The sequence below is a fragment of the Oncorhynchus tshawytscha genome, linkage group LG05 (genome assembly GCF_018296145.1).
Source record: "Oncorhynchus tshawytscha isolate Ot180627B linkage group LG05, Otsh_v2.0, whole genome shotgun sequence".
NCBI lineage: Eukaryota > Metazoa > Chordata > Actinopteri > Salmoniformes > Salmonidae > Oncorhynchus > Oncorhynchus tshawytscha.
The window spans coordinates 50108656-50135659 of NC_056433.1; the positions used below are offsets into that span (position 1 = coordinate 50108656).

Genomic DNA, 27004 nt, shown 5'->3' on the forward strand with positions numbered 1-27004 from the left:
ATAAGAGACGCTTTTTGGCACTGAATAGACCTCAGCACGGCAAGCATAGGCTACTGCAGATGACCATTCTGATCGTTGGCACTAGCTCGAAACAAACCGAGGCCCTCTTTATGAATGTCGTAATACAAAGACGAAGAGGGAGGTCATGACTTCCGTCTGATCCTGAACTAACTAGCAAGATCTCTAGCTAAGTGCCTTTCAAAGAGAAACATGCTGGATAAGGACTTCAAAGTGGAAGGAGGTCCACAAAGTCAATGTCCATACGCAACATTTATAAAACCCACTGGCCTTAGTGAGTCTACATTAGTGATGGGGGGAGAAGGGGGAGGGAAAAAAAATACAGTTATCAAATCAAAATTGTATGTCACATTCGCCGAATATAACAGGTGAAGACCGTACAGTGAAATGCTTACTTAAAAGCCATCAACCAACAATGCTTTAAGAAAAAACATGTTAAGTAAAAAATAGATAAGTAAAATAAAATAAAAGTAACAAATAATTAAACAGCAGCAGTAAAATAACAAGCAAGGCTATATACAGGGGGTACCGGTACAGAATCGATGTGCGCGGGCACCGGTTAGTCGAGGTAATATGTACTTGTAGATAGAGTTAAAGTGACCATGCATAGATAATAAACACTCCGGTACAGCTTGCCTTGCGGTAGAAGAAAGAACAGTCTATAACTAGGGTGGCTGGAGTCTGACCATTTTTAGGGCCTTCCTGACATAGAGGTCCTGGATGGCGGGAACCTTGACCCCAGTGATTACACACACACACACACACACACACACACATACATACGATATATTATTTTTGACAATAGTTTGCTGTACCTGCACCAAAACTCCAGTATTTTCCCTTCATAGCTTGTTCTCCATTTTTTCAAATAGGGAGACAAATTTGTTTTCAGCACTTTTATTTCCGCAAATGATTAAAACTAGTTCTCATGGCTTGTTGCTCTGCAGCAGAAATATGGTGAGCAATATGTTTGGAACTTTGAATTGCAATACAAACACAGTATCGAATCGCAATAGATATCGTATTGGTACCTAAGTGATAATATCGTATCGCAAGGTCCCTGGCAATTTCTAGCACTAGTATACCTGTGAGGACCAATAAATATTGTTATTTATTAGGATCCCCTATAGCCACTGCAAAAGCATCAGCTACTCTTCCAGGGGTCCACATGAAATAATGCATAGTACAGAACATTATTAGTCAAGGACAAACACATACATTTAAAACATCACACAGTCTAAATATCAGTACATACACAATATCTAGGTCTAATACATAGTACAGTGCAACAAGATTAATAAAATGGCTGGGTCTTTCCACAGTAATTATTATTTTCAGTTTTTTTAAACTGGTTTTCTGCTAGCTTGAGCTACCTGGGGTGGCAGAGAGGTACATGTAGTCATGGCTTTATTTAATATGGTTAGTTTCCCAGCCTCTGTTCTGGACCTGGGGACTGTGAGGAGAACTCTGGTTGCCCGTCTGTGTTGTACCAGATGAGTACCAATTGCTTTATTATCGACCGATTTCTCCCCATTTTAGCAACCATTGAGTCTATATGTTTTGACCATGAAAGCTTGCTATCTAGGGTTGCACCCAGCAGTTGTCTCCTCAACTTGCTCAATAGCCACATTATTCAGTAATAGATCTAAACAAGGTTTAGCGTTGAGTGATTTGTCCCAAAAAGTATGCTTTTAGTTTGAGTCTCGTATTTATTGTGGATCCCCGGCAGCAGCTACTCTTCCTGGGATGCAGCTAAATTAACGCAGTTAAACATTTTCAAAACATTGCAATACATTCATAACAGATTTCACAACATATTAAGTGTGTGCCCTCAGGCCTCTGCTACCACATACTGCATATTGAATGCGCAACCAGGGCTGGGAAAATTCTGGATCATTGTTACTCTAACTTCCGCGACGCATACAAAGCCATCCCTCTCCCTCCTTTCGGAAAATCTGACCACGACTCCATTTTGTTGCTCCCAGCCTATAGACAAACTAAGACAGGAAACACTCAGGTGATCAGGCCTACCACTGTTGTGTCGTCAGCAAACTTGATGGGGTTGGAGTCGTGCCTGGCCATGCAGTCGTGTGTGAACAGGGAGTACAGGAGGGGACTAAGCACGCACCCCTGGGGAGCTCCAGTGTTGATGATCAGCGTGGCAGATGTGTTACTACTTACCCTCACCACCTGGGGGCGGCCTGTCAGGAAGTCCAGGATCCAGTTGCAGAGGGAGGTGTTTAGTCCCAGGATCCTTAGCTTGGTGATAAGCTTTGAGGGTACTATGGTGTTGAACGCTGAGCTGTAATCAATGAACAGCATCATCACATAGGTGTTCCTTTTGTCCAGGTGGGAAAGGGCAGTGTGGAGTGCAATAGAGATGGAATCATCTGTGGATCTGTTTGGGCGGTATGCAAATTTGAGTGGGTCTAGGGTTTCTGGGATAATGGTGTTGATGTGAGCCATTATCAACCTTTCAAAGCACTTCATGGCTACGGACGTGAGTGCTACGGGTCTGTAGTCATTTAGGCAGGTTGCCTTTGTGTTCTTGGGCACAGGGACTATGGTGGTCTCCTTGAAGCATGTTGGTATTACAGACTCAATCAGGGACATGTTGAAAATGTCAGTGAAGACACCTGCCAGTTGGTCAGCACATGCCCGTAGCACACGTCCTGGTAATCCGTCTGGCCCCGCAGCCTTGTGTATGTTGACCTGTTTAAAGGTCTTCCTCACGTCGGCTACGGAGAGCATGGTCACACAGTCGTCCAGAACAGCTGATGCTCTCATGCATGCCTCAGTGTTTCTTTCCTCGAAGCGAGCATAGAAGTGATTTAGCTCATCTGGTAGGCTATTGTCACTGGGCAGCTCGCGGCTGTGCTTCCCTTTGTAGTCTGTAATAGTTTGCAAGCCCTGCCACATCCGACGAGCGTCAGAGCCGGTGTAGTATGATTCAATCTTAGCCCTGTATTGACGCTTTGCCTGTTTGATGGTTCGTCGCAGGGCAAAGCTTCCGTGTTAGAGTCCCACACCTTGAAAGCAGCAGCTCTACCCTTTAGCGCAGTGCGAATGTTACCTGTAATCCATGGCTTCTAGTTGGGGTATGTACGTACGTACAGTCACTGTGGGGACAACGTCCTCAATGCACTTATTGATAAAGCCAGTGTATTCTTCAATGTCATCGGAAGAATCCCGGAACATGTTCCAGTCTGTGATAGCAAAGCAGTCCTGTAGTTTAGCATCTGCTTCATCTGACCACTTTTTTTATAGACAGAATCACTGGTGCTTCATGCTTTAATTTTTGCTCGTAAGCAGGAATCAGGAGGACAGTTGTGGTCGGATTTACCAAATGGAGGGCGAGGGAGAGCTTTGTACGCGTCTCTGTGTGTGGAGTACAGGTTATCTAGAATTGTTTTTCCTCTGGTTGCACATTTAACATGTTGATAGAGATTTGGTAGAACTGATTTAAGTTTGCATTAAAAAAAGTCTCCAACCACTAGGAGCGAGTGGTTTCCTGTTTGCTTATTTCCTTATACAGCTGACTGAGTGCGGTATTAGTGCCAGCATCTGTCTGTGGTGGTAAATAAACAGCCACGAAAAGTATAGCTGAGAACTCTAGGCAAGTAGTGTGGCCTGCAGTTTATCACAATATACTCAAGCGAGCAAAATCTAGAGACTTCCTTAGATTTCGTGCACCAGCTGTTGTTTACAAATATGCACAGACCGCATCCCCCCCGTCTTACCAGAGGGTGCTGTTCTATCCTGCCGGTGCAGCATATATCCATGTCGTCGTTTGGCCACGATTCCGTGAAGCATAGGAGATTACAGTTTTTGATGTCCTGTTGGTAGGATATTCGTGATCTTACCTCGTCTAGTTTATTGTCCATTGATTGCACGTTGGCGAGTAATATTGACGGTAACAGCAGCTTTCCTAGTTGTCTTCTGCGGGTCCGGACGAGGCATCCGGCTCTTCATCCTCGGCGTCGCTTCCTCTTGCGAATAATTGGGATGTCTGCCCTGTGGGTTGTTTGGAGAATATCGTGTGAGTCCTTCTTGCTGTTTTTGTTGAAGAAGAAATCTTTGTCTAATCCGAGGTGAGTGATCGCTGTCCTGATATCCAGAAGCTCTTTTCTGCCGTAAGATAAGGTTGCAGAAACATTATGTACAAAATAATTTACAAATATCGCAAAAAAACCCCACATAATAGCACAATTGGTTAGGAGACCGTAAAACAGCGGCCATCTCCTCCAGCGCCATCTTGTACACCATGCGTATATGTGTTTGTCTATGCTTGTATTGCTTCACAGTCCCCGCTGTTCCATAAGCTGTATTTTTACCAGTTTTTTTAAATACATTTTTTACTGCTGGCATGAATTACTTGATGTGGAATAGAGTTCCATGTAGTCATGGCTCTATTTAGTACTGTGTGCCTCCCATAGTCTGTTCTGGACTTGGGCACTGTGAAGAGACTGGTGGCATGCCTTGTGGGGTATGCATGGGTGTCCGAGCTGTGTGACAATAGTTCGAACAGACAGCTCGGTGCATTCAACATGTCAATGTCACAAATACAAGTAGTGATACAGTCAATCTCTCCTCCACTTTGAGCCATGAGAGATTGACATGCATATGTGCTGCCCTGTTGTGAGCCAATTGCAATTTTCCTCAGTCCCTCTTTATGGCACCTGACTAAGCGACTGAACAGCAGTCCAGGTGCGACAAACCTATGGACTTCTCTCCATCTTAGCTACTGTTTTATCAATATGTTTTGACCATGACAGTTTACAATCCAGGGTTACTCCAAGCAGTTTAGTTTCGTCAACTTCACTAGATATAATTTCAGCGTGCCATTTCACGTCAACAATGTTCAGTCTTCGAGGGTACCAGTTCAGACTCCCCATTTCGGCAGAAAAACTTGATTCTCTGGTTCACTCCGTAGCGCAAAATTTCACATTTGTTTCTATTTTCATCTAAAGCACTTCATTACGCTTTCAGTGATGGGGGTTGCTGGTTTGTCTTGGTCTTGGAAGGTAAACCGCAGGGCAGGGACTAGAAAGGCCACCCTCTATGTGCCGTGGCCCGTGGGCTTGGAGTGCAAACAGTGCCAGGCTACTGAAGGGACTTGCACCATGTCAGGATATTTCTCGCCCCAACTCCGGATCAACATGGACAGACCTGTTACAGACCACAGACTTTGAGCTCACCTGTGAAAAGTACCCAGGCATCGGCTCAAAGGCCTGGGGGAGATTGGTGCCGCGCTTCTCAAGCCCTCCATAACCACCTCCAAATCTCCAGTTTGGCAAGAACACCCTGTACTAACTTGAGCTTTCCAGAAAGCAGAGTTTGGTGGTCAACAGGGCAAGGTCAGAAAGAGGGGCTCTAACAGAAAGGAGGGGCTCTAACTGTACTGTGATGGTGAACACTGCAGCCAGATGCAGAAAAAGTAACAAGGTACTTTTCTTCACATCTGAAATGTTTAATTATCCTAATGAATTCATCCCAAAAATGGAATGTACATTATCAATGGGAAACAAATCATGGCAAAACATGATGCCGAAGAGCCTCAATATTTATTCTGCAGTTGGCACATTCATGAGGAAACCAAGAGGAGACTGTCAAGTCTTAAAATAAAATCTGACACCCAAACTAATCTATTAACAAAGACTTACCTCCAAGATGCTCCTGATCAAAGAAAATAAAAAGAAATATGGGCTAGTAGATAGCATTTTATTCCTCAAAGGCAGTTTAGTTATTCATTCATCACAGTGACCATACACTACCAGTCAACAGTTTTAGAATACCTACTCATTCAAAAGGTTTTTATTTTTTACACTGTATAATAATATTGGAGACATCAAAACTATGAAATAATGTATTTTATTTGTAATACATTTGATAGTGTGTAGATTGAGGAATTTAAAAATATATATATTTTTTTAAATAAGGCTGTAACGTAACCAAACGTGGAAAAAGTCAAGGGGTCTGAATACTTTCCGAATGCACTGTACGTACATATCCCAACCAGAAGCCATGGATTACAGGCAACATCCTCACTGAGCTAAAAGTTAGAGCTGCCGCTTTCAAGGAGTGGGATGCTTAAGAAATTCCACTAAGACCTCCGACAAATAAATCATACAGACAAAGCGTGAATACAGGACTAAAATCGAATCCTACTACGCCGGCTCTGGTCGTGTAAACACTTGACACTTACATGCGACTTCTGCTATCAAAATACGAAGACCGCATTGAAAAGACGGGAGACACAAAAGTCGTTTTGTGGTCTGATTGTGTTCAGATCTGGCTGACCACTTCAACAGGTGGTCAGGGATGCATTGTGTGCAGATTTCTCCTCTGAACGCAATCAGGCTACCGAAAGCGCATACAATGAGCGACGCCATCAACACTGCTCCCACAAGTATCCAGAAAACTTATGTTTTGGGAGTAAGAGGAACATTTTCATTATAGCGTTGGAGGAAATACGTTCCTAGCATGAGGAAAGCGTTTGTTGGCCTCAAATGTGAGGGGGTTGCAAATATTTAGAAAATATAATTTTTGGTTTGGCTAGTGTTATGCTAATCCTTTTACAATCCTTTTAGTGTTGCTTGCTAGCTACAGAGGCTAGCTTGCTAGTTAGCTACTGCAATTAGTTGTGTTATTATATTTACCAGTATGCGTTTGTAGAGCGCACTCTGGCATTTGAATATAGCGCGGGATAAGGGAATCCGGACACTGTAGACATTTAAATGTAGACGCATGACACTGTCAGAATTCCATCAGAGCACTAAAGCTGCACAAACTGTCAAGTCGAGACACAGCCCGACACTCGGTGGAGGTGGTAAGGCTTGGAAACTATCAGGGATTACAAAGGGAAACCCAGCCGCGAGCTGACCAGTGACGTGAGCCTACCAGACGAGTTAAATGCGTTCTGTGCTCGCGTTGAGGCACGCAACACTGAACCAAGCATGAGAGGACCAGCTGTTCTGGTCAACTGTGTGATCCCTCTCTACGTAGCTGATGAGAGTAAGACCTATAAACAGGTTAACATTCAGAAGGCCGCGGGACTAGACTGATTACCAGGACGCACACTCAGACCATGCACTGACCAGCTCACAAGTGTCTTTCCTGACATTTTCAACCTCTCCCTGACCCAGTCTGGGAGAGACTGCGCACATGTTACAAGCTGACCACCATAGTTAGGGCCCTATAAAATCTGCGATGCAGAGAACGCAGATGGAATCCAGACAAACAGAATGCAATACTCAAAAATGAATTGAACTTAAGGAATCAACTATATTGATTATTTATTAAATAGCCTAAGTTTATCGTAAGAAATTAACAGAATGCATCAGTGATTCGTATTTCCTGCTACTTTCTGAAGAGACAATAAGAATTCTCCATCTCTGTATGTGCGGTGCACGCATGTACCACTTTCTGTTAGTGAAAAGTGTCTAAATGACTATTGCCAGCTAGCACTCACATCTGTAGCAATGAAAGGCTGGTCATGGCTCACATCAACACAATCATCCCAGACACCCTAGACCCACTCCAATTCGCATACCGCCCCAACAGATCCACAGATGACGCAATCTCTATTACACTCCACACTGGCCTCCTCCACCTGAACAAGAGGATCACCTGTGAGAATGCTGTTCATCGACTATAGCTCAGCATTCAAAACCATAGTTCCCTCCAAGCTCATCACTAAGCTCAGGACCCTGGGACTAAACACCCTCTGCAACTGGATCCTGGACATCCAGGATCCGGAGTTGGGGCGAGAAACTGTATGTTACCGTGAAATGCTTACGTACAAGCCCTTAACCTCTCTGGGATATTCGGGACGGTAGCGTACCACCCCGCCAACAGCCAGTGAAAGTGCAGGGCGCCAAATTCAAAACAAAAATCTCAATTAAAATTCCTCAAGCATACAAGTATTTTACACAATTTTCAAGATAAAATTCTCATTAATCCAGACAGTTTCTGATTTCAAAAAGGCTTTACAGCGAAAGCACCACAGACGATTATGTTAGGTCACCACCAAGTCACAGAAAAACACAGCCATTTTTCCAGCCAAATAGAGGAGTCACAAAAAGCATAAATATAGGTAAAATTAATCACTAACCTTTGATGATCTTCATCAGATGACACTCATAGGACATCATGTTACACAATACATGTTTTGTTCGATAAAGTGCATATTTATATCCAACAATCTCATTTTACATTGGCGTGTTTGGTAGGCTTGCGTCACTGGGCAGTCCGCGGCTGAGTTTCCCTTTGTAGTCCGTATATATTTCAAGCCCTACCACATCGAACGAGTGTCAGAGCCGGTGTAGTAGAATTCAATCTTAGTCCTGTATTGACGCTTTGCCTTTTTGATGGTTCGTCCGAGGGCATAGCGGGACTTCTTGTAAGTGGCCGGATTAGCGTCCCACTCCTTGAAAGCGGCAGCTCTAACTTTTAGCTCAGTGCAGATGTTGCCTGTAATCCATGGCTTCTGGTTGGGAAATGAACGTATGGTCACTGTGGACAACGTCATCAATGCACTTATTGATGAAGCCGGTGACTGGGCTGGTATACTCCTCAATGACATTGGATGAATCCAGGAACATACATTTCAGTCTGTGCTACGCTACAGTCCTGTAGCGTAGCATCCGTGTCATCTGACCACTTCCGTATTGAGCGATGGCTCAAGACTACTTTAATATTATAGATCTCGCATCAACAGTTACTGACAAATAGACTCTCCCAGCCCTCGTCTTACCAGACGTAGCTGCTCTGTCCTGCCAATGCACAGAGAAGCCAGCCAGCTCTATATTATCCGTGTCGTCATTCAGCCACATCTTGTTGAAACAGAAAATATTACAGGTTATGTAGTTTGGTAGGATAGTCAATCGTCCAGTTTGTTTTCCAATGATTACACGATGGCCAGTAATTTGGAGGGTAGTGGTGGTTAACCTACTCATCCTATGTTCGTATACTCATACTAAGTGCACAAATTGTGATGCAAATTGAGCATGTAGTATGCTTATTGGTCAGAGTATGGATATAGTTAGTATATCAAAAGTTCCCGGATGTCATACTAAATTCACAAGCAGTAGACACTATTGCCGTGCTTTTAGGGCCCATAATACAATTCTTCAAAAAATGGATGTGGCTTCACAACAGTTTCACATTTGAAGCAAATGGTGGAAAATATGCAGCCGAAGTCCGACAAGAGAGAATACAAATTCATTGCTTTAATTAATTATGGACAAATGTTAAGAAAATGTTGAGCAATGTAATAAAGTAATGACTTTTCAAATAAGTTACACGTTATGTTGGCTGACAATTTGTTAGCTATGCTATCCTTACACACCGCTTATCATTACAGTAGTATGTACTGGTACGTTAACTAGCTACCTAGTGTAACTAATATATCGGACTTGCCAGTATATTAACTATATGCCATCTAACTAACTACCCAATGTTTATTGACTTGATAATTCATCATTCTTAGCTAAGTGGTATAGACATTGTGTTTCTCAATGGACATTGTTAATTCACTCTGGTTATCTACTCCGATTTCAGAGCACTTTCTGTGCCAGAGCGCAGAATAACTGATGAATTTACGAACACTCAACACCGTGGAATATAACCAGTGTCAGTAAACTTCGTTAAAAAAAAACATAATTAAATTGTTGCCAGCAGCACAGCACAGTTACACTCACCAACGCCTAACCAGCTCTGCTATGGCGAGTAAAATGGCCAGAGTGAGATGTCCTCTAATTTGTCTGGAAGTAACTAGCCAACGTTAATTTGGGTGCTTGACTGCCGTTATGACATCAGAACTCCCAGATCAACCCTACTCCTCAGCCAGAGCGTCCAGTGTGCGCTCTGAACCCCCTGAGAGCGAAATGCTCTGAAAAGCTAGCAAAAAATTGCATAGCAACAGCATCAACTTCCTGTAGACAGGCAAAGCTCTAGTACGCTCAACTGAAAGGATACCGTTCATTTACAAATGAACTAATAGTATGTAGTATATACACTCATTAAGTATGTAGTATGTTAGTATGGGTAATTGAACACAGCTAGGGACTTCCAATAGGCCTATGACACATCATGGAAACTGTAGCCTACTGTTCAGATGAGTTAAATGGAAACTGAAATCTTGACTGACTGTAGACCTATAACCTCATAGAGCTTTAATATTAACTCCTGCAGAATTAATCATTTCTAGTTGTAAAATTATACACCAAATGTAGGCAAAATGTTAACTTGAGAACAGGTGTGAAGAAATATTATTTCTTTCATCATCTTGAGAGAATGCAAATGTCATTTGTAAACTTTCCAGTTCTCTTTTGTTATTACATTCTCCCCCCAGTCCCTAAACGCCTTTGCTCTACAAAAGAAGTAGGGATGACAGAAAACTTTCCCGATGTCAACTAGATTGAAACTATTTACGACGTTCTGGTGAGCATGGGTTTATTTAGTCTTCTAGGGCAACATATAATGACACAAGAGAAGCTGCATGCATCTAATTATAGAGATGACTTACAACAACAACAAAAAACCGTACCAATATGTCAGAAATTATAAGCAGAAAAGTATCTAAATCATGCAATGCATAATCATGCACCCCGTCAACATCATACTTCTCCGCAGTCTGACTGTAGCCTCCAGCGCATTTTCTATATTAGCGAGTTATGGTCGGGTGCAAGCCTCAGATTTCCACATATAGTTGGGCGGTTGCGAATGGGTTATTAGCAATTGCGAGCGGGTGCGGGTGAACAAACAGCTGACTGGGCACCACTAATATAAATACATATACACACACACATACCTCTCTACCTCAATTACCTCGTACCCCTGCACATAAACTCACTGGTACCTTGTGCATATAGTCAAGTTAACATTACTCGTTGTGTATTTATTCCTTGTGTTATTATTTTTATATTTTCTCAGCATTGTTGGGAAGGACCTGTAAGTAAGCATTTCACTGTTAGTCTACACCTGTTGTTTACGAAACATGTGACAAATAAAATATGATTTGATCAGGCTGATCACTTGTATCCTAAGGTTTACTTAATTTCTTTGATTTGAGCAAAGCCCTAATTTCCTGAAAGAGCAAACTGCCACTAAAAAAACTACTTCTCATATAGGAAACAGACTATGTGGCATCGATTTGAGTTAAACATTTATTGTCAAAATGTACTACTACCTGTAAATAGGATAATTTGGGTCATGATGTCAGTCACGTCTAAAAACAGAGTTGTGAGACTTGTGGTTGTGACTGCATCACAACGTCAATGAAGGTTCGGCTTGTTTCACACATGCTCACAGCTGGCAGCACCCAAGTGATCATCAATTCAGAGTCCAGAAGCACACAACCCAAGCATAATTTGGGTTGACTTTGGATATCCCTATAGGGGTTAGTTAGGGTACATTTGTAAATTACACAATGTACATGGGACAATGTTATAATTCCAATAGCTCCAAATTTCAATGACTTAAAAACCTTGAACATACTATACATTGTAGAAATGTATATACAAACATTGAAAGCATTTAACGAGAACTAAAAGGTGTGCAACATGAAAATATTGCCTAATTAACATAGTGAAATTTATTGACAGTCTTTAACTAGCCCTCTGGGATAGCCTGAGTGATGGGCCTGGAGAAATGTAACCACTCAAATCCATAGACAGCTATGGAGGAAAGGACTGACTATCCATGATATAACAATTATAGTTTTAACCATGTTTTGAGGCTATACAGTGTTTGTTTACAAACATTGGAGTAAAACAAGCTTATATTTTGGTGTCTGATGGGGTACAAAAGTTGAAGCTCATAAGGCATTTTTTGTCATATTCAAGAATCAATGGATATATCTTTAATTTATACGTCAAAAGATGGATGTAGTAACTAAGGATTCCAGCTTTAAAACCTTAAAACGAATTCTTCTAACCTGCTACGTTAATACTCCTAACCTGCTGCGTAAATTATCCTAACCTTGTGCGAAAAGTCAGTTCTGCTAGTCAATACCGGCAGACCTGCCAGCCTGAGAGCGGTGCAGTAGCCACTAATTAGATACAGAGCCAGACAGCGATGATACACACTAGCTAGCTACCTAACGTTAGTTAGTAGCAAAAGCAAATAGTCGTGTTGTTTTGTCATCTTGGTTATTTTAGCCAGCCAACTCTGTCATAAACGGCATACAATACCAGCTAGCAAAGCTTAGCTAAATTAGCTTATGTTTTCTTCAGATAATATCATGAGTGTATCTCGCTAGCCCTAGTCTTTCAGCTGTCAATGTGAAACTACTTACTTGGGTCAGGAGAGACGGCAGACAACCGACATGAGGAATCCCCATTTGATTATACACATGGGAACGCAATCCGACCAGGTCTATCTAACGTTACACTCATGGCTGAGGATGACTGGCACTGTGTCTAGGTTGCTTTCTTATAGACAGCTAGCTAGCCTATATAGCAAGCTCCAACAGTACATGGGGGTGATGTGGAGGGTTCAAATGAAATTAATAAAGACACTTACCAGAACCACCTGGACTCTCTGAAGATCACCTGAGAGTCATAGTAAGACGAGAACAGCTATTGTTAAATGGGAAAACGTTGTTGAAGAGTCAAATAGTTCCTTAGCTAGCTGGCCATCTATATTTTAATATCTAACGTGTTTGACAGCTCAGTGGAAGAGCGAGCGAATGAGTCGTCGAATGAACTGCCTGAAACTGGCTCACTTACCAAGAGGATGTTTGTCACAGGATATGAGATCACGAGAGAACCTACGCAAGGTGAAATGGCACACATTCTTTCCTTATGATATCTTCTATTCATTCACCTCGTTGGGTCACATTTGTTGTCTTTAAACATTACAATCTAGCGTTACATTTCATTCATGGTTGTACTCTGCATGCATAGCCACAGCATGAATAGGCTAGTGGCCAATCCTCAAAAAGGGCTTTAGTTTTTGAGATACCCCTGAGGTAGAACAAAAGACAACCATGCTTTTTCACATCTCTGTCTCCCAGTTATTAAATGGATGGTTGTTAAAAAATATTTTACCTCAAAAGTGGTTAAATATATAGATATGACACACACTAAACTCAAAATGTATGCGGCCTGTGGTCATCATAGAGGGGACAGAAGGCACGTCCATGTTCAATAGACTAAGCTTTTAGGAATGGGGTCATAATAGCTTATAGCCAAAAAGGTTCAAACGCTAGACACATTTATATGAATAAAAAAAATTACATGTAAACATGCCATGTTTACCACAGAGAGAGCGATATTTTATCTGTTCTCTACCATTCCTGGCTGGCAAAGTACCAGGATGTCTCTGGTTTTGGATCTGAATTTAGAGAACTGAATTTGAAAACTGAATCTGAATGCATCCAAGAACTTGAGTGCCTTCAGAAAGTATTCATAGCCCTTGACTTATTCCACATGTTGTATTACAACCTGATTTCAAAACGGATTAAATTTATATTTTTTTCTCACCCATCTACACACAATACCCCATAATGACAAAAATAAAATACAGAAATATCTAATTTACATAAGTATTCACACCCGAGTCAATACTTTGTAGGAACACTTTTGGCAGCGATTAGATTACAGCTATAATTCTTTCTGGAAAAGTCTCTAAATGATAATGCCCTCAAAACTGGTGTTTGGAGGATATATTGGAGTGGGGGTTGTTAGGTCCGAGACTAAGTCGAGGGTCGGCAAACTGTGCCAATATATCCTCCAAACACCGTCTTCGAGGGCATTATCACTTTTATACAACAGGTTACCAACATATTCAAATAATGATTGACATATTTTCATTAAAAACGTTATTTTGCTGAATTTATTCATACTATTTAATCCTTCCACAATAAATAGTCCCGACACAAATCTAGGGTTGCTACCACCGGCTGGTCGTTCGTTTTATCGGTTCGGTTGCTCAGGGGTGCAACTTTGGTTTTAGAAGTGGAGGGACCTAAAAAAATATATATATGTATTTTTATCCAGTCGTATAAACACTCCAAACAGCCTATCCGACCACTTGGAGGCATCTGCATTGTCCTAAAGCAAACCGTTACCTCGTTCTGTATCACATTCCATTTATAAAACTGGGGGGGAATGTGGGGGAGTCATTCTCCCCAGTGCATTTGTTTAAGTTGTTTTCTAGTGAAATTTATTTGGATACATCCATAACAATGAGCTAATGAAGCACAATTTAATCTGTCATAGAACATTTCTCACTCTCAGGACACTGTTGTTCAGAGGAGCTAGCCAACAACGCAGCTAACACAATCACTTCAAACTGAAGCTGGAAAGACTGCAACTAGCTGCACTTTGTTTCATTGTACTTTTTTTCTATTTATATTTCTTTGAAATATCCATAAAAATGATGCCCGCTGATTCATGATTTCGACTGATTGAGAAATGCTGCCTGTCTGTCTGTTTTGTCCCGACTCCCGACACGTTCATTACAATGGGACAGCTGGAGATCAAATTTGAATATTGAAACAATGTTGCAAATGTCGGAGACAGACAGCAAGGTTTATACAAATCTCTACTGTTGAAAATATAATGTTAGTCTAAAAGTAATGTGAGATAATGTCTATATGCTTTTTATAGTGCTTTTTATAGTGCAGATCAAGTATATTAATTGTTTGGCTGGGTTGATGAAACAGTGTAAATAGGCCTTGTGTTTTAAGTTATTTTCCAGCTGAAAGGGTAATCTCCCAGTGTCTGGTGGACATTAGACTGAACCAGCTTTCCTCTACGATTTTGCCTGTGCTTAGCTCCATTTCGTTTCTATTTTATCCTGAAAAACTATCATCCTTAACCATTACAAGCCTACCCATAACATGATGCAGCCACCACTATGCTTGAAAATATGGAGAGTGGTACTCAGTAGTGTGTTGTATTGGATTCGCCCCAAACATAACACTTTGTGTTCAGGACAAAAAGTGAATTGCTTTGCAGTATTACTTTAGTGCTTTGTATTATTACACACAGACTCCATACAACTTATGTGACTTAAGTCCCCCCCAAAATACTGCAATTATTTAGGCTTGCCATAACAAAGGGGTTAAATACTTGATTCAAGACATTTCAGTTTTTCATTTTTTATTATTTGTAAAAAAAATAATAATAATAACACATAATTCCTCATTGACATTATGGGATGTTGTGTGTAGGCCAGTAACACAAAATCTCAATTTAATCTATTTTAAATTCAGGTTGTAACACAGCAAAATGTGGAAAAAGTCAAGGGGTTTGAATGCTTTCTGGCGGCCCTGTAGCATATGCATAGTCTATGATGAGCAAAAGCTCTAATAGCTTAGACCGGCTTGAATACATCCCATATCTATCTTTCCTCAAAGCGTGGGCTTCTATGACGTACTCACCAATCCTAAAGAAAAACAAGAAAGCCCATTCAGGACTGCTGCTTCAGATGTTTTAATCCTTGCTCCCAGTCAGTTGTGCAAACAGAATTCCACATATTTATATGGACAAGACAGTTTGTTGTCATTTGCCCCAGTCTCAGAAGGGAAAATAATAAATCTCAGGGTCTGGACCCTCACAGCCCACAGGCTGGGGAACGCCAGCTCAGCACTCAGACGACATGAGAATGAATACAAGGCACTGGCAGTGACTTGGTTTCAGGACCTGCATTTACAATATGCATGTGTGCTGTGCTGGTTTCTGCATGCCTGACACAATCTCTTTGGCTGCAATAACAGCCTCCACCCTTCTGGGAAGGCTTTTCACTAGATGTTGGAACATTGCTGAGGGGACTTGCTTCCATTCAGCTACAAGAGCATTAGTGAGGTCGGCACTGATGTTGGGCGATTAGACCTGGCTCGCAGTTGGTGTTGCGGCAAATCTGACCACAACTCCATTTTGCTCTTCCCTTCCTATAGGCAGAAATTCAAACAGGAAGCACCCATGCTACGGACAAGGCAAGGTGACGGGGAATATGGCAGAATATAAACAGAGTAGTCGTTCCCTCCGCAAGGCAATCAAACAAGCAAAATGTCAATATCGAGACAAGGTGGAGATGCAATTCAACAGCTCAGACACAAGACGTATGTGGCAGGGTTTACAGACAATCACGGACTACAAAAGGAAAACCAGCCATGTCACAGACACCAACATCTTGCTGCCAGACAAGCTAAACACATTCTTTGCCCACTTTTAGGATAGCACAGTGCCACTGACGTGGCCAGCTACCAAGGACTGTGGGCTCTCCTTCTCTGTGGCCGACGTGAGTAAGACATTTAAACGTGTTAACCCTCGCAAGGCTGCCGGCCCAGGCGGCATCCCTAGCCGCTTCCTCAGAGCATGTGCAGACCAGCTGGCTGGTGTGTTTACTGACATTTTCAATCTCTCCCTTTCCCAGTCTGCTGTCCCCACATGCTTCAAGATGGCCACCATTGTTCCTGTACCCAAGAATGCAAAGGTAACTGAACTAAATTACTATTGCCCCGTAGCACTCACTTCTGTCATCATGAAGTGCTTTGAGAGACTGGTCAAGGAGCATATCACTTCCACCTTACCTTTCACCCTAGACCCACTTAAATTTTCTTACCGCCCCAATAGGTCCACAGATGATGCAATCACCATCACACTGCCCTATCCCATCTAGACGAGGAATACCTATGTAAGAATTCTGTTAATTGACTATAGCTCAACATTCAACACCATAGTACCCTCCAAGCTCATCATTAAGTTTAAGGCCCTGGGTCTAAAACCTTCCACTTCGCTGATCCTCAACACTAGGGCCCCACAAGGGTGCGGGCTCAGCCCCCTCCTGTACTCCCTGTTCACCCATGACTGCATGGCCATGCACTCCTCCAACTCAGAGGGCTCTCGGAGTGTGGTGTCAGGAAAATAACCTCTCACTCAATGTCAACAAAACAAAGGACATGATCGTGGACTTCAGGAAACAGCAGAGGGAGCACCCCCCTATCCACATTGACGGGACAGCATTGGAGAAGGTTCCTCGGCGTACATATCAGTGACAAACTGAAATGTTCCACCCACACAGACAGTGTGGTTAAGAAGGCGCAACAGCATCTCTTCAACCTCGGGAGGCTGAAGAAATTTGTCTTGTCACCTAAAACACTCACAAATTTCTACAGATGAGCACTTGAGAGCATCCTGTTGGGATGTATCACCGCCTGGTACGGAAACTGCACCGCCCACAACCGCAGGGCTCTCCAAAGGGTGGTGCGGTCTGCACAATGCATCATCGGGGACAAACTACCTGCCCTCCAGGACACCTACAGCACCCAATGTCACAGGAAGGCCACTGCCTGTTCAACCCGCTATCATCCAGAAGGCAAGGTCAGTACAGGTGCATCAAAGCTGGGACCGAGAGACTGAAAAAATCTTAAGGCCATCAGACTGTTAAACAGCCATCACTAGCACAGAGAGGCTGCTGCCTATATACAGACTTGAAATCATTGGCCACTTTAAATGGAACACTAGCCACTGTAATAATGCCACTTTAACAATGTTTACATATCTTGCATTACTCATCTCATGTACAGTCGTGGCCAAAAGTTTTGATAATGACACAAATATTAATTTTTGTATGATGGCAATTTGCATATACTCCAGAAGGTTATGAAGAGTGATCAGATGAATTGCAATTAATTGCAAAGTCCCTCTTTGCCATGCAAATGAACTGAATCCCCCAAAAAACATTTCAGCCCTGCCACAAAAGGACCAGCTGACATCATGTCAGTGATTCTCTCATTAACACAGGTGTGAGTGTTGACAAGGCTGGAGATCACTCTGTCATGCTGATTGAGTTCGAATAACAGACTGGAAGCTTCAAAAGGAGGGTGAGGCTTGGAATCATTGTTCTTCCTCTGTCAAACATGGTTACCTGCAAGGAAACACGTGCCGTCATCATTGCTTTGCACAAAAAGGGCTACACAGGCAAGGATATTGCTGCCAGTAAGATTGAACCTAAATCAACCATTTATCAGATCATCAAGAACTTCAAGAAGAGGGGATCAATTGTTGTGAAGAAGGCTTCAGGGCGCCCAAGAAAGTCGAACAAGCGCCAGGACCGTCTCCTAAAGTTGATTCAGCTGCAGGATCGGGGCACCACCAGTACAGAGCTTGCTCAGGAATAGCAGCAGGCAGGTGTGAGTGCATCGGCACGCACAGTATGGCGAAGACTTTTGAAGGATGGCCGGGTGTCAAGAAAGGCAGCAAAGAAGCCACTTCTCTCCAGGAAAAACATCAGGGACAGGTTGATATTCTGCAAAAGGTACAGGGACTGGACTGCTGAGGACTGGGGTAAAGTAATTTTCTCAGATGAATCCTCTTTCCGATTGTTTGGGGCATTCGGAAAAAAGCTTGTCCAGAGAAGACAAGGTGAGCGCTACCATCAGTCCTGTATCATGCCAACAGTAAAGCATCCTGAGACCATTCATGTGTGGGGTTGCTTCTCAGCCAAGGGAGTGGGCTCACTCCCAATTTTGCCTAAGAACACAGCCATGAATAAAGAATGGTACCAACACCTCCGAGAGCAAATTCTCCCAACCATCCAGGAACAGTTTGGTGACGAACAATGCCTTTTCCAGCATGATGGAGCACCTTGCCATAATGCAAAAGTGATAACTAAGTGGCTCAGGGAACAAAACATTGATATTGTGGTTCCCTGGCCAGGAAACTCCCCAGACTTTAATCCCATTGAGAACTTGTGGTCAATCCTCAAGAGGCTGGTGGACAAACAAAAACCCACAAATTCTGACAAACTCCAAGCATTGATTATGCAAGAATGGGCTGCCATCAGTCAGAATGTGGCCCATAAGTTAATTGACAGCATGCTAGGGCAGATTGCAGAGGTCTTGAAAAAGAAGGGTCAACACTGCAAATATTGACTCTGCATCAACTTCATGTAATTGTCAACAAAAGCCTTTGGAACTTATGAAATGCTTGTAATTATACTTCAAATCAAATTTTATTTGTCACATACACATGGTTAGCAGATGTTAAGTGTGCCTTGAATTCTAAATAAATCACCGGCAAGTATCACCAGCAAGTACCCCCACACCATCACTCCTCCATGCTTCACGGTGGGAACCACACATGCAGAGATCATCCGTTCACTTACTCTGCGTCTCACAAAGACACGGTGGTTGGAACCAAAAATCTCAAATTTGGACCCATCAGACCAAAGGACAGATTTCCACCGGTCTAATGTCCATTGCTCATGTTTCTTGTCCCAAGCAAGTCTCTTATTGTTACCCTTTAGTGGTTTCTCTGCAGCAATTCAACCATGATGGCCTGATTCACGCAGTCTCCTCTGAACAGTTTATGTTGAGATGTGTCTGTTACTTGAACTCTGAAGCATTTATTTAGCCTACCATTTACACTGAACAAATATATAAACTCAACATGTAAAGTGTTGGTCCCATGTTTCAAGAGCTGAAATAAAAGTTTTAAAAAAAACTTATTTCTCACAAATTTTGTTTGCCTTGATAATATATCCACCGACAGGTGTGGCATATCAAGAAGATGATTAAACAACATGATTATTACATAGGTGCAATTTGTGCTGGGGACAATAAAAGGCCACAAAAATGTGCAGTTGTGTCACACAATATGCCACAGATGTCTCAAGTTGAGGAAATGTGCAATGAGCATGCTGACTGCAGGAATGTCCACCAGAACTGTTGCCAGAAAATGTAATGTTGATTTCTCTACCATAGGCCGCCTCCATGTCATTTTAGAGAATTTACCAGTACGTCCAACCGGCCTCACAACCGCAGACCATATGTAACCACGCCAACCCAGGACCTCCACATCTGGCTTCTTTACCTGCAGGATTGTCTGAGACCAGCCACCCAGACAGCTGATGAAACTGGAGGAGTATTCCGGTCTGTAAAAGCCCTTTTGTGGGGTAAAACTAATTCTGATTGGCTGGGCCTGGCTCCCCAGTGTGTGGGTCTATGCCCTTCCAGGCCCACCAATGGCTGCACCTCTGCCCAGGCATGTGAAATCCATAGGGCCTAATGATTTTATTTCAATTGCCTGATTTCCTTATGAACTGTAACTCAGTAAAATTATTGAAATTGTTGCATTTATATATTATCAATTTCTTGGGATACCCGTCATTCTTCTCACAGACCAATGTCTTCAGCAGACATGTCAAAGGATATGTAATGTGAAGAATGTGCTTCACAGTTTTGCTCTAATATATTTGTTATTTTATCAGAACCCAGGAAAGTCACTTGAATGCCCATCAGTTAAAACAACTCTGGCACCATACTATGCGCTAGTTAGAGAAACGGGCCAGACAGGCAGAGGATTGGGAGCTACTGGGAAGGACGGAGGAGCCCTTGTCCCCTAATCTGGCTCCAATCAGGTCTGCTGGGCCTTTCCCAGTTTAGCCCTGATAACCTGGCCTGACTAGGAAAATTCAGGAAGTGAACCCTTGACCTTGCGAGGCGGACATGGAGCAATATTGTTTTATTAAGGGTGGTCTACAGTGACACATCCCGAATGGGTCTCGTTATTTAGTGCAGTCCATGCAAACGCCAAACTGATGAGGAGTCTGGGTGTCATCTGTTTAATGAGTGGTGCAAACCCATTACAGGAAAGCTGTCTGAGACGAGCTGAGCATCTGAGGAGCGATGACAGCATCTGTAGATGACAAACTTACGAAGAGAATCAGATGCACTGCCATACAGTGCATCCATTAGTAATTGAACCCATTAATTAAATCTTCCATGAAACTAAAACCAGCTGGCTCAATGTCCAACAAACCAATAACTTATTACACCCAATGAGAGTATAAGACATGACAAAAACAAAGTTTGATGGAAGATCAATTTTTGCACTTTTATTATCTTTCATATTCACAATCCAAAACACAGATCTGACCATGTGATGTAATGAGGAAGTGTCACCAGGTCATTCACCAGTGTTTGAAATTATCACACCACTTCACCCACTCTGCTTTATACCCGCTTCCCAGCCTGTCAAATGTTGCTACCACAGCTGCAGGTGGGTTTTGGGCTTGGGTTCGTCGGCCATTCTTGCAGGGGAAACCCATCCACGTTCTCTTTTAGCAGTTTGTTCCACTGTGCATTTGCGTCTTCAAAATCCCACTGGAGAAAGGACAGTTGTTGTTACAGGGCAGAGATAGCGTTTACCCATTATGCATATTCATTATGGTTGTCACATTGTTTATGTCTACCTCTTAATTACATTGTGTTCTTGGTCTCAAGGAAATATTCTACACTGCAATAAAAACACAAATGTTAATTTGTTCACTGCAACCGGCAAACTGTGATACTCAATGTGGTCACATGTTCAACCAAAAAAACTCCTCAGTCCTTGGAGAGCAGTGTCCAAAATGTTGAGCCAAGCCCCTGACCAGCAGGCAACACACAGGAGACCGTAAACAGCTCCCAAAATAGCAGAGCTGAGTGACGAATCTCCTATAGACTAGGCAACCATTTTGTGCCTGCTTTCAAGGCAGAATGGCCCTGCTAGTCAACCCTTGATTTTTTTAAAGGAGAATAATGGGGCCACAACGCAAATCTTGAACAATTCAACCCCTCCGCATCACCTCAACCCAACTCGAACAAGCACTCAGCAGAAATGAGCAAGAAAAACAATACTAATGGAAATTCCAAGCAGCTTTCTTGTGGCTGGGGTTGTTTTCAGAGTAACAAGAAAACAGACCATTTATACAGAGCCCTGTGGTGAGTTTATGCAGCCGGCAAAATTGCAAAAGGCCTTTATTATTTCCTCATGAGAATTCAATACAAAAGCAAATGCAAAAATGACCTAAATCCTTTGTCAGCATCATGGTTTATGCTAATTATTTTTTATGTCATTCAGTAGTAAATTAAATGCTTTAAATACTTGGCCTTTACAGCTGTATGGCCCCAGACAGTCTCATTTTATATAATAGAAATGAAGGTAGAGGGGCATTACATTCAAAGAATCCAGAACAGCCCTTCAGACCTTTTCACCTTTATTTAACCAGGTAGGCAAGTTGAGAACAAGTTCTCATTTACAGTGTTCCTAAAGGAACATGTGTGCCAGGTTGCCAGCCCATCCCCACTTATGGATGATTTGTCTGAGTGTTAGTGATCGAAGATTATGCAATACGTGTCGACGGAACTAAACGGACGAACTGAACCCCCATCATATATTACTAAGTAACTGGACATCTGGCCTTTATCAGACCATAGTTAATGCTAACCAAAGGCAAATAACATTTGAGATGTTAAATGAACAGATGAAAAACCTCATACTGTACAAACTACAGCCCATAGCTGTAGAATGCCACTGCTGACAAAATGACAATGACTCAATTCAGCCATGTTAACTACAGAATGTTCTGAACCCTTGTTTGGGCCCTACTGCTCTTTAATGCACTTTGCCAGGGGAGGTTCACATCATTTGCTTTTTCCTGTTTGGTGAATAGTATAAAGTTCCAATTGTTTTCCCTCACACCATTTGCAATTGTTTCAGATTAAATGACATCCTCTGTGACTTGGCTTTCTGCAAAACCACAGAGAGCACCATTATTCGAAAGATGTGAGGGTGCCAATAGAAAATTCATTTCCCACAAGGCATTAAAAACGTTGCACGCTCACCCTAACCATTCTAAACTTTTCCTAATTATGAGGATGACAGGTTGGTCATGAGTGGACTGTCACTGCACCAGAATAGCAAGTTCACATGGGAAGACCTGAGCATAATGAAGTAAATAAATAGTAAGTTGGCAAGCAAAGCACTTCAGAGGAGCTTGCAGGTAAAGGTGTTGATTTTACCTTCATTACTTGGTAATAGGCCTGCAATGTGTTCTGACAGAAAATGATCGGCTTCCTTGACGTGTAGATAAATCACAAGCAACTAGTGTGTGGAGGATGGTTGAACACTATCACCACCTTGTGGCAGAAAGTGGTGTTACAGTTCACATCTCTTGACTACCACATACTACACTTCACTAACTCAGAAGACCTGGACCATATCTCACTGTAGAAGATGATTTTACAGGATATAAAGATTTGTCTTCATCTGACCTCCAGATCCGAGTTGAGGGATGAGGAGTCTGAGAACGTTTCGGAGGTGCAGGGTTCATCCACTCTCACTACCCTCACTGTCCTCCTGAGGGGATGGTTCTCTGAAACCCCCTCCTCCCTAGAGAGAGTCACCTCCTTTAGACACACCTGAAATCATACATCAAAGGATGTACAAATCTGAGTTGTATGTCAAGTTTTAAAAAATAAAATAAAAACTTTGCCCATGGCAGACGTTCTGAAGAAGTCTTGACCCTCACCTTTCGCACAGGTTGAATGTTGACATCCATGTAATGCCCCATGTCAGCAAACTTTAGATTCTTCTTACTGGAGAGAACCCGGGGAGGAGCTCCATCCAAGTCCAACTCACATGAGGAAATAAGAGTGGTGTTTATTTAAAAAGAGGATTATCAAATACTGTGTGAAGCAAAGCCTGGATATGAATGAAAGAGTTCTCAAACTGCCATTTTGTCTTTCAGTCTATAGTCTATAGATCTTTAGTTGTCTTTCATTCCAATACTTTCTATACAAGTAAGTATTTAATCAGACATTCAGAGTCCAGCTCCCCAACCGGGGCATATGAAGACAGGACTGTGGGCTTACTGGGTGTTTTTGTTTTGTCTTCCCACTGGGGTTGTGCTGACTGGGGGGAGAGGAGCCGCCCAGGAGACTCTCTGTATCTGGAGAACCCCCTCCAGGCTGCTGCTCAGGGGTACCCTTCCTACACAAGGACAGGACCACAATCTGACCACAAAGTCAAGACAAAACTGAAAGGGGGAGGTTGGGGTTCAATTCAATTAGAACTCTGTCAATTCAGGGAGATGACCCGATATTCTATTCACATATTCATAAGCTTGAGAAGGATACAGCAAGATCCAGGGCTGCACAGCACGTTGACGCCAGGAGCCACGGCATGGCCTTCAGTACAAACTCATACTGGGTGTCGTAAAGTAATATGGCCGAGGTGTAGAGGGCACCGGCCAAAGAGCACAGCAACCCAGAGGACACGTGTGCACTTGAACTCTCCCCTCTGTGCTAAAAGATCAACGTAGAGGTTAAAGTGCTACGGGCATTATGCAGTTTTGCGGTGAGCATTATGTTATTTATAACGCTGCGTTTTACCACATAACAGTTGGCTTTGAGGGACTGTTGTGACAATACGGCAAAGTATGGGCAACTCAGACATGAATGGACGTGAACTGTGACGGGGTGTCACTTACTGCTCTGGAGAGGTCAGGGAACTTAGAGGTCCAGGCAATCACAAAAGAGAGCAGACCAAGAATGTAACCGAGGACCTCCATACGGTCCTGCCCAAGAAGACAAGCGTATCCAGTGAGCCATTGAAAAGGTCACTCTGGAATTCATGGGAGGTAATAGAAGAGTGAATTCATAGGAGAATCTGCACACTTACATGCAGGAGGTCAGTGAGAAGAAGTCTTCTCCCAGTGAGAGGTCGGTCTACAAGCCCATGGCTGGTCCTGGAGGTTAGGTAGCTCCCTCCACCCACCACCAACAGCAGAGACACAGCCATGAAGTTCTGCCTCCTCCTCCTCTTAATCATCCTCAGCCTCTTCTCTGAGGGGAAAAGGGGGCGAAGGTTAAGGATTGCAGCTCTGATGACTCAATGTTGCCCATTGAAACATTAAAAATATATATTTCACAAGGCCCTCTCTTCAGCCTCATTTGTTTGGTATCTCTCGGCTTTATAGATAAAACATTTCTTTACTGTTTTGCCTATGCATATTGTGCAAGTGTAGTGTGTTGATAAGGGCTTGTAGGACAGGATACAAAGCACAAGCTGTGCCAAAAGGGCTATTGTGAGCAACTCTGGGGAAAAATGGCAAAAGTGATACATGTGTAAAAGGGACCCACCCTCTCGCTTACCTGCTCTGGTGTTCCAACGCAAAAATATCGGGAAGATGGAGATTAAATGAATAACTTCTACAGCTGCCATAAAACCACCCATTATGACCTAAAACAATCACAATGGAAGATGGACGTAGCAGGTAATGATGATCTTATACAGTATAGGCCCATACAGGGTCTGGAAATAGAATGTCGTTTTGTCACCTGAAGAGCCAGCTGATTGGAGAGAAATGCCCCGATGGTGCTGCACAAATTGCCAAAGAAACAGTAGAGGACACAGGCCGCCTCCTTGCCGGAATTTCTGTCCCGGCCTCTGCATCTCAGACATACCAGCCTTGAACACGCATTTCGGACAAAAGTGAAGTAAAACAACTATAATAAGTAGCCTTTACTCCAGGTTTAAATGCATAATTACCCACATACTCACATAAAACAGGATATTATCAAAAGAAGCACGGACAAACAGACGAGTCCGGTCGAGATGCAAACGTTCTGTCTGTTTGAAAAACAGGTCGATATAATGTCGTGGCGCCACCAAGACGTAACGTCAAACGAAAGGCTTTCTGCTCTGCTTTGTCCATTTGTGATACTCTGCACTTTCACTCCCATATCTTCTAACTATGCCGTTGACCTAAAACACATTTATGGAATGGCAAATATGACCAGCTGCGTCAGTGGCGCGAGCGACAGGTGGTGCGCAGTACAGGTATGTAAAAGATGTGCGCGATTGTGCCCTGATCACATGCACATTTACTTCACAAAAGCGCTGCCCAATACAGACACTGGTTCAATATACGAATTTAAACGCATGATCTTGCCAGGGAATGTTGATGCATTTACTAAACAAATGGAGGTAGATGTAATGAGGAACTCGGTCAATTTAATTTATATTAATATGAAAATGTACTTCGCTTTGGACATAATTGCGTACACCAGTCATGTGCAACAAAGCAAATCAATTGCAAACCAAGGAACACATTTCTAATGGTACAGTCAGACACATTTTTGCTGTACACTGAAAAATAAAGGGCAGTTCTCTTGAGAAAAAAATGTGAGCTATCGCAAAGATTGTCTATTATATTGATATTCGAGTGACAGCTCAAACAATGGAAATGCCTGTCCTCAAAGATGGAAGGCAGGCGAGAGGTGAGATCAGGTGGGCCCATTCTAGCCAATGAGAGGGCAGATACACGTGTGAACAGACCATAGAGATAAATAGAAAATTCATCTTTGTGTCTGTGCTATTATAGTCTGTAAATGGTTGTTCATTTGCTGAATGATCTCAACTCATATAGGAATGCCCACCCAGTTAAGTACATTAAAATGGTGGCAATATTCACGATGAGTCCTCTATCTAGTTCTATGACAGCAGGCGCAACTCCGATATACTGGTCGTTTACTGGGTAAATTGCCAAAATGCCACGTGCGCCAATTTATCAGTGCATTTGTAACAACCTAACCATGATGAAACTTCTATTCGATCAAATAAGCCTCACGTAGCAAATTAGCAATTCATGTTTTTGTTGCCCAATTTCGACAGACTCTCTGAACGCCATACAAAAATTCCTCATACCGTGGGTTTATTTTCGTGGACAGATTTTGAGCGGAGTAAAATCTCTCTTCGCCTCTTCCTCTCTGGCTATAGCTTCAAAAGCACCTCGTTTAGGCTTTTGTTGTGGCAGTTCGATGGTACATTGAGCACAGTCAGGGAAAGTATTGCAAACACTCATAAGAGACCCAAAAACACCACAAATGAACGTTTGAAAACCAACATATATAATTATTTAATCAGGGATATTACACAATTGTTGTTGCTTCAAATAAATGTATAGCAAAGTAGCAGTCGGGTTGTAGATCGTAGGGAATCCAACAAGTTAATTATCTCTGTAAAGCAGGGGTCTTTAATCTTTCCTTGCCCAGGGCAAACCGGCGAACCAGGGTCCCCCATCATACCATAAAAAGATGACGTCTAGTCTTATCAGGTGAATGATAATTGGCAAGAAGTAATCTTCATTTTAAAATAAATAGATATGGTAGTGTTTCATTTTTTTTTTTTTACCTTCCCGCAATACA

The 27004-nt window shown here is 42.6% G+C and overlaps 2 protein-coding genes across 4 annotated transcripts in view; both read right to left on the reverse strand.

Moving 5' to 3' along the window:
- The window catches only part of LOC112250762 (polyamine-transporting ATPase 13A3), a 58963-nt gene extending 46228 nt beyond the window's left edge, over positions 1-12735 (reverse strand). For both annotated transcript variants that reach the window (XM_042322041.1, XM_042322040.1), the window contains exon 1: positions 12544-12735. The gene's annotated coding sequence lies outside the window, so the exon portion shown is untranslated. The remainder of the gene's footprint in view (positions 1-12543) is intronic.
- Positions 12736-20841: 8106 nt separating this feature from the next.
- Positions 20842-25691, reverse strand: tmem44 (transmembrane protein 44). 2 transcript variants are annotated; one of them, XM_024421174.2, is made up of 10 exons: positions 25359-25691; positions 25136-25265; positions 24950-25037; positions 24477-24640; positions 24286-24372; positions 23933-24100; positions 23669-23809; positions 23326-23427; positions 23069-23215; positions 20842-21136 (listed from the first exon to the last, which is right to left on the reverse strand). In XM_024421174.2, the coding sequence occupies exons 1-10, from the start codon at positions 25538-25540 to the stop codon at positions 21008-21010; spliced, it is 1338 nt and encodes a 445-aa protein (XP_024276942.1). In that variant the 5' UTR covers positions 25541-25691; the 3' UTR covers positions 20842-21007. The 2 variants fall into 2 exon arrangements, with proteins under 2 accessions (XP_024276942.1, XP_024276941.1); XM_024421173.2 differs by having other exon boundaries at positions 23326-23430; positions 25359-25690.
- Between the last annotated feature and the right edge of the window lie 1313 nt (positions 25692-27004).

What these genes read in the sequence shown, in the direction of transcription:
- tmem44 (XM_024421173.2), bottom strand. Translation starts at nt 25,540, where the DNA reads ATGGGAGTGAAAGTGCAGAGTATCACAAATGGACAAAGCAGAGCAGAA. An exon ending in TTGATAATATCCTGTTTTAT is followed by an intron (nt 25,266 to 25,358) that starts GTGAGTATGTGG and finishes TGCGTGTTCAAG; the next exon opens with GCTGGTATGTCTGAGATGCA. An exon ending in TCCCTGACCTCTCCAGAGCA is followed by an intron (nt 24,101 to 24,285) that starts GTAAGTGACACC and finishes TTGATCTTTTAG; the next exon opens with CACAGAGGGGAGAGTTCAAG.